This window comes from Sorex araneus, chromosome 2 (genome assembly GCF_027595985.1).
Source record: "Sorex araneus isolate mSorAra2 chromosome 2, mSorAra2.pri, whole genome shotgun sequence".
NCBI lineage: Eukaryota > Metazoa > Chordata > Mammalia > Eulipotyphla > Soricidae > Sorex > Sorex araneus.
This window is the reverse complement of record NC_073303.1, coordinates 80,549,125-80,556,780: the sequence shown is the minus strand read 5'-3', so window position 1 is coordinate 80,556,780 and position 7,656 is coordinate 80,549,125. Positions and strand designations below refer to the sequence as shown.

The 7,656-nt window shown below is 32.4% G+C and overlaps 1 protein-coding gene across 1 annotated transcript in view; it reads right to left on the bottom strand.

Moving 5' to 3' along the window:
- Positions 1 to 545: 545 nt before the first annotated feature.
- The window catches only part of VCPIP1 (valosin containing protein interacting protein 1), a 28,556-nt gene continuing 21,445 nt past the window's right edge, over positions 546 to 7,656 (bottom strand). Inside the window, exon 3 of the mRNA XM_055127404.1 lies at positions 546 to 6,156. Coding sequence (XP_054983379.1) covers positions 5,291 to 6,156 — 866 coding nt within the window. The 3' untranslated portion in view covers positions 546 to 5,290. The remainder of the gene's footprint in view (positions 6,157 to 7,656) is intronic.

The following is a 7,656-nucleotide window of genomic DNA, read 5'->3' as shown; positions in this document are numbered from 1 at the left end:
CCACCACCACCAAGTACTGTAAGTCAGTATCTTCCTCTCAGAAAGGAAACTGAAACAGATCACAGACATCAGTGGTATGCCAGACTCAGCTATAGAGTCTAGTATCTAATGCTATATACTAATTGCTCGGTTAGGTAGTCAACAAAATGGTTATATTACCCATATTCAATAACCATATATAATGGTTTAAAACTGTTATATACTGATAACAAAACTGTTATATACTGATAAAAGTTTAAAACTGTTATATACTGATTGCTAAATTATACAAATGTAATCAGTTCCATTTCCTGTATTTCTCTTCATTTTCTCATTATAATCAGTATTTTTTTAAAACACCAGCATATAACAAAGAACCAAGTTCTTTACTAGAATGTGTTTATCTATTAAACAGTAGGTATTACATGACCCAATTATGTAGTGTATCTAAAAAAAACTTGCTTACTCTTTTCTGATTAGGTTCATTTCACCTAGCATTGGATATTACTTGCCCTAATATGATACAGCATTTAAAGAAATTTGAAACAAAAAAATTTCACTAGGAATTCCTTTATAAAACCAAACTATATTTTCATGCATTATAATATTTAGTTATAACTCAGAGACCAAAGAATTAAAAAAAGTTTAAAAAGCTAACATGGAAAAGTTGAGGGGAAAATCAATATGCATTAACTTAGTTTTATTTTTGATATAAAAAAATTTCAAATACTGTACAGTAAGGTGTGCTGTGAAACACTATATACTGTTATAATACACTATTACCAATTATTACTCAAAAATAATATATACAGTAATCACAAAATCAGAAAATAAAGGGTACCAGCCAGTGCCTTAGGAATGACATAACATCCATACTATATTTTATTGAGCAGTTCAAGCACTTGCTACTTAAATTTTTTCTAAATATTTACACTATACTTTTCTTCTTTTAATATATTCTAAGTAGCATTTCCCTCCAAAAAAGTAGACTGCCAGTTCTTGGTCTAATTCTTAAAGTCAAATAAACCTGAAAATATTAGTAACCTTTTCAGTCTCTTATTGCTCCACCACAGGCTTAAAGGCTCAGGGACTTGTGCATTCTAAATAAAAATGCAGTATCCTAAAGTTTAAAATACTAAGAAATTGATACTCACAAGCAGATAGCATCAACTAGAACTTTTTTTTTTACTATTTTCCTTTTCTTGTACAAGAGAATAATCATTGTAATAATATTATACTACAAAAGCATGTAGACTCCATAATTTTTAAAAATGTCAGATATACAATGGCATTTTCTCCAATAATTCACAATTTTTACAATTTCTGCTATTTTGGAACACGTCAAAATTCCCACGATTTTAGTATCATTAAATATTGAAACACTTAGCATCTCAAAGAATTAAGAATGGCAGAACTTACAATTAACTCTAAGTCTTAACATTGGTGCTATAGCTTCCCTGTTATTTCTTAGGTAAACATTCTACTATGGTATGTTTTCAAGTGAACAGTTCTGGTTTTAAAATTTATTGTGTCGATGGTGAAGAAACTTGAGGCTGTGTAGTTCTGTCAAATTATGTAACTTGAAATGTGTTATGTCTACCCAACTTAGAGTATATATTGCACTGTTGTTATAAAAGATCATCTAAAATTTATAATAAATGAGTGAAGTTTAATCCAACTTTGCAAAGGTTTTTATGAACATCCTAACATGGAAACTTACTGCGAGAACCATGAAACTCTCAAAATCTGCTCTCAGTATTTTGTTAATTAAAATGACTGTTGAAAAATGAAGACAAAAATTATATTGATATTCTGAAATTAACTTTTTGTAACATTGTCTCTTATATTGGTCAATTCTATATCTATGACAAAAGTCAAGTTTTATACCTAGAGGTTAGTTGTTAGTGAGGTCTAAATTTAAGTGAAATATTCACTAGCAGCCGGTATTAGAAGATAACTACATAAAATAAAATAATACTGTTATAAATTTTGTATTTACTAACATGTGATGTTAGTACAATTCTCAAAAACCTGTCATTAAATATATGTTACTAGCAAATGATCTTCCCTGAGGTAAGAGACCATATGTAAAAACTGACTTATTTTCAATGAAGTTATTTAAATATGGCAATATGGATTTGTGGCTAGCAATCACAAAATGCATTTTCAGATTGATATCTTAAATGCAAGCAATAGGCTTGATTACAAAAACCAAATGAAATACCACTATTATCACTAGAAAAAAAATAATGCAGTTTCACAGTCAAAAGCATTTGCTGAGTATCTCATTTCCAAATAAAAGACCTGAAACAAAATGAAAACATACAAAAGGGGCAGGAGGAATGACCGTAGGCTTGCTCTTATTTTTTTACTTTTTTTGGGTTTTGGGTCACACCTGGCAATGCTCAGGCATCACTCTTGATGGGGCTAGGGGACATATACAGTGCTGGGGAATTAAACCTAGGTTGGCTGCATGCAAGGCAAGCACCTTACCCTCTGTACTATCTCTCTGACCCTAGACTTATTCTTTAACTAGGTCCTGAGTAACCAATCCCTTCAAATTAGTTATATTCCAGTTCATAGTATTTGGCAGTGTCTTATTTTCTATAATTCCAACCAGTTTTACTTTGCTTGTATTACAGATATATACCATCTTCAAGTCTACCCAGTCTTGGGTCATCAACTCAAACTTGGTAAGATTAACTTTAAAATAGATTAGTAAAAAAGTTTATAATTTGTATTCAATTTTCAAGTATTGTAAATATAATTGAATAATAAAACTGAATTATGTTATTGCTAAACTAAAAAATTTTTTAATTGATATCTAATTTGGATTCAAAGTTGTGACAACCACACGTGGTAGTACCAAAAATAATTATCCTATAGTCAGGAATTTGATTCTGATAATCAAGGGGAAGAACAGAGAATGGTATTTAACAACTTAAATTTTATTCTAAAGTTCCTTTGTGAAGATATTACTTGGTCCACTTCTCATAAACCACTAGTTACCCTAGCCAAATTTCAGCGGATTTTAAATAATTTTAATTTAAGACAGTTTCTCAGAGTCAATCCTTTAAATCCTCATCAAAGGAGAACCCAAACTGCTATTGTAAAATTTCTATCTAACTGGCTTCTAAAAGGCATTGCTGTGGCAAGAGAAGTTATACTGTCAAAGATTAAGTCCATTGTTTAAATGTTCTAGGTGTATTATAATTTGACTAAATGCAAATACTTAACATCATAGGAAAATAACTTGTTTCTGATATTTTTGCTTTATGCTTTGTATATATTTATCAATTGTTAACCAAACATACCAAGCCACAGGTGAAGAAAATATTTGTGTAAAAAAGGTGATCATATCATTTATCTGGAAGCAGAGCGATGCATTTATTTATGAAAGTTTTCCTTCATTTAAAAGCTTAAAAAAATAAAAGTGGCTGAAAAAAGCCAAGAATAATTTAGTGGTTAGTGATATTTTTAATTTTTAGTTAACACACAGAAGCTACCTATACTAATTTAAATGGGACGTATTATTTGGCAGCTGCAGTTCTAAGGTGCAATATAGAAGTTCTAAAATTTCCTATTTTTTTTATATAAAGATACCTGAAAGTAAATTTAGAAGAATGAAGATAAAATATGGCTTAAAATGTGATGTGATAAAACTAACCCAACTATATAGCTTGCTCAGTATCACTTGCAAAGTGTCTGGATTCTCTAGTCTTTTCTTACTCAAAATGTACTAGTTATCTTAATAAATGTTACAGTTACAGATATTTTCACAGAAAGAAAATAGAAATAGCCCTTCCTTGGAAATACAAGTGTAACAGTACTTTTCATACTCCTTCTGAATCAACAGGTTGCGATTTATAAACACCTAATAAGAACATACTTTCTGATGTACATTTTCTTAGAATGCAAATACAGTTCTGCATCTGCTACAGGTTCTGCAACTATTACATGTGCAATCAGAGACAGCCAGGCTTTGAATGCTATACATAAGAGATTGTATTAACATATATTTTGTCTTTCATCCATTCCAATTCAACTTAATTTTAGTGAACAGAGGGGAAATGTGGACTGAACTGTACATTTCAAATTACAAATTTTCAGAATACGATAAGATAGTGCAATACCAATCTCAGGATAAATATTCTTCATCTTAAAGGAAAAAAAACAAAAGCTACTTTGTGAGTAAATTGGCATTAAAAATGGGATGAATACACTATTTAAGCAAATGCCCAGCTGATCAGGGTATGTGCAGTAAAATTTGCATCAAAATTCAAGTGATCCCAACAATTAAAGAAAATCTTATGGAATAAGGAGGAAACAGTTTTGGTTCAAAGGGGCCCAAAGACACTTAGCATATACAAGTTTAAATACCATTGATCAAAGTTATAGAACAATGTAACTTATTCAAAAAAGATAAATTTTTATATATAAACTCTTTCTGTATCTGACAAGCTCTGAAAATTAGAGATTAACTACTGCTACCATTATCTTTTAATTTTCTATCACATGTTGCAATTTTTCTGCAAGATTAAAGAAAATAATTCCTTGGTTCTTTAATCCAAGCCAGGAATAAAAAAATAATGGTAACATATATCAACAACAGAGCACACAATTGGCTTTGTTGGCGTAGAGAGCAACATAACTAAATCACATTGACGTTATCATTCTGTAGTAGATATATTTCCTCTAATCTTGCTCATATCAACAAAATGTTTTATCATTGCACTCTATTCTCAAGCTTTTTCATCAAGAACACATATTTCTATAAATGTGTCTACTATCATGAAAAAGTAAGGATCCCAGTGTCTAGTAACTCATTTTTTAAAAATTTAGGTGCAATTTAGTTCAGATAACCTTCAGATTGACAAATCATTTAACATTCAAATAAGTATGTGGGATGGTTACATTGATGACATCAACATTAGCAAAAATCTCGTTTCTCCCCCAGCTCTAGCCTCTTCAATAAATCAAACATATTTAGCAAGAAAATTTTCATATTTGAAACATTAAGACTTTCAGAGAACTAAAATTACAAAGAACTTCCAATGAACTATATATATATGGAAGAAATTTCACTTTAGCAAACCTAGTAACTAATTGGTAAGACTTCAGAGCCAGCCCGGGCAGCAGTATATTAAAAGCTATTGCCAATCACACACTTGCTATCATGCACTGAATAACAAGATATAATCTTTGAATTGTATACGTACAAGATTTTTAATGACTAATCAAGTATGTGGCCCAGCCAACAAATATTACATATTCACAATAAACATTCTGCCTTTATTAGCCTCAAATTTAATCAAGAGTGATCCATTGGCTCAGTTGTGTTTGTCATCTCAGCATCTTGACTATCCATCTCTTCAGGCTCCTCCACAGAACTTCCCTTTTGTGCTTTTGATCTTGTGGTGAATGCTGATCCTAGTGCTGCTGCCACACAGCTATCAGTTGTTTCTGTATTCAAATTTTCAGTGCCACCAGTTAAAGAGAAAGATTCAGGCAAACCAGGCTGAAGACTTCCAGGCTTCACAGAAGAGCTGACATCTACTTTCCTTTGAGAAAGATCAGATGGTGCCTGTTCTGTACTTTGATCCCGCATGTGCTTGTCCATTGAAGCCTGGATAGAAGAAACCATTTCCTGCAACTTTTTTCGCTGGGCCTCAATCAAATCAGGATCAAGCTGCCTACTGTCTCTCATTGTAACTACTCCAGGAGCTATTCGAATAAGCTCACTGTTACTAGGAGCAGAGGTGTATGCAGGAGGGTCTGTTTTAATAGAACTACTAAAGTCAGTCCCTGTGTTATGCTTTCTCACAACTGTAGTTTCCCTAGCTCTTGGATCAAGGTGTGGGCTACTAGATGCAGTTCCTAGAGAATGCCCCTTTCCCTGAAAGGCAGTTACGTTATGAAATTGCTCAGATTTCTTTTTCACTACTCCACCACTGCCTAGTTTTAACAGCCCATGTGAGGGACTTGACTCCCTACTTCTTGTGGTAGCCTCTGCTCGAACCTGACTTAAAGCCTCCTTAACTAAATCTTCAACATCAGGACCGATGGGAAAATGTCCTGCAGCATCCACACACAACTCCAGTCTATCTTCAGATGCATTATAGACAAATGTTTTGCCAGGTAGATGTGGAAAAGTATAGTGCTTGCCATCAACCATACCTAAAGAAGGAAAACAGATATTTAACATAAAAATCATACTTTAAAAGTAAAATCAATTATTGTTGAAAGTAATTTTTATTATTTATTTATTTATTTATTTAGCTTTTTGGGTCACACCTGGCGATGCACAGGGTTACTCCTGGCTCTGCACTCAGGAATTACCCCTGGCCATGCTCAGGGGACCATATAGGATGCTGGGATTTGAACCCGGGTCGGCCGCGTGCAAGGCAGACGCCCTACCCGCTGTGCTATCTCTCCAGCCCCGAAAGTAATTTTTAAATACCGAGTTTTAAAAGCAAATTTACAAAAGAATTCATTATATTTATTATCAAAATTTAATACTATTATAAAAAAGAAACACCACCACAGGCTTGAAAATGCTCCTCAAGGGATGTTTCTAAAACTAGACCATTAACTTACTACAAAGTTAAGACGGCCTGAAGCAAACTGCTAGCTATGAGGAAAACAATGTAAAACAGAAAGAAATATACTTTCACTTACTAAATTTTAAGTATAAATTTGCAAAAATACACAGGAGGGCACAAACTTGTTGCAGATTGCTGAATTAAAAATTAAGTGACTCTCTTAAATTAAACAGTAACTTTTCTGTTTTATAGGTAATTTTTCAGTACATTACAGTTCAAGTAGTGATTATGGGGACACATTTAGGAAAGCTAAAATTAATGCATGTGGTGTCAATATAAGTGAGAACTCATACTTGGATATTCTTCTCTGATAAGTCAGAAGTACCAAAAGAAGCCTGAGTTTTTATATGCTCTTTAAAAGTCCCATTGTAATTTACTTCTTACCATCAACTAATAAAGCAGTAGCCAAGAAAAACTTTAAAGCAGGCTTCTCTTTATTTCTCTTTATTTTTCAGTTAGAGTTTGATCTCACAGAATGATCTCTTTCATTTGTGGAATATAAAGAAATATAGAAGTGGCTTAACATGCCCAAAAGCAACAGAAACTGAAAACCTATCTTCAGCAGGAAGTTTATCATGGTGGGGGTCAGAGGTGAGGGTGACATAGAATTTTAGTGGGAGACACTGGGACAACAGTGGAGGGAAGGAGACACTCTGAAAGAAGGTGAGGAACACCTGTTTTAAGTATGAAATGTTTTAAGTATGAAATCCTACCTTTAACAGTATTTAAACAATGGTAATTAAGATATTTTTAAAAAAGGACTTCACTACATAATACCCAGAAAATTTCTCCCTTTTAAAAATCTGAGTATAAAAACATATATATAAACCATTCAATATCCTTATATTTTAAAGTTGTCACTATAAGCATATTTCGAGTACATGTATATACAACAGAGGTCTTCAACTTTTATGAAACTAGACTGTCTCTAGTAAAAGAAAAATAAATAATATATGGTATATATGGGTGTCTATGACAAAATATAAAGGCTAAAGAAAATTAATTAAAAATTCAGTAAGTTTTATAGAAATTCAGTGAGGGGGAGAATGAATGAATACTTTGTGGGCTATCAAGA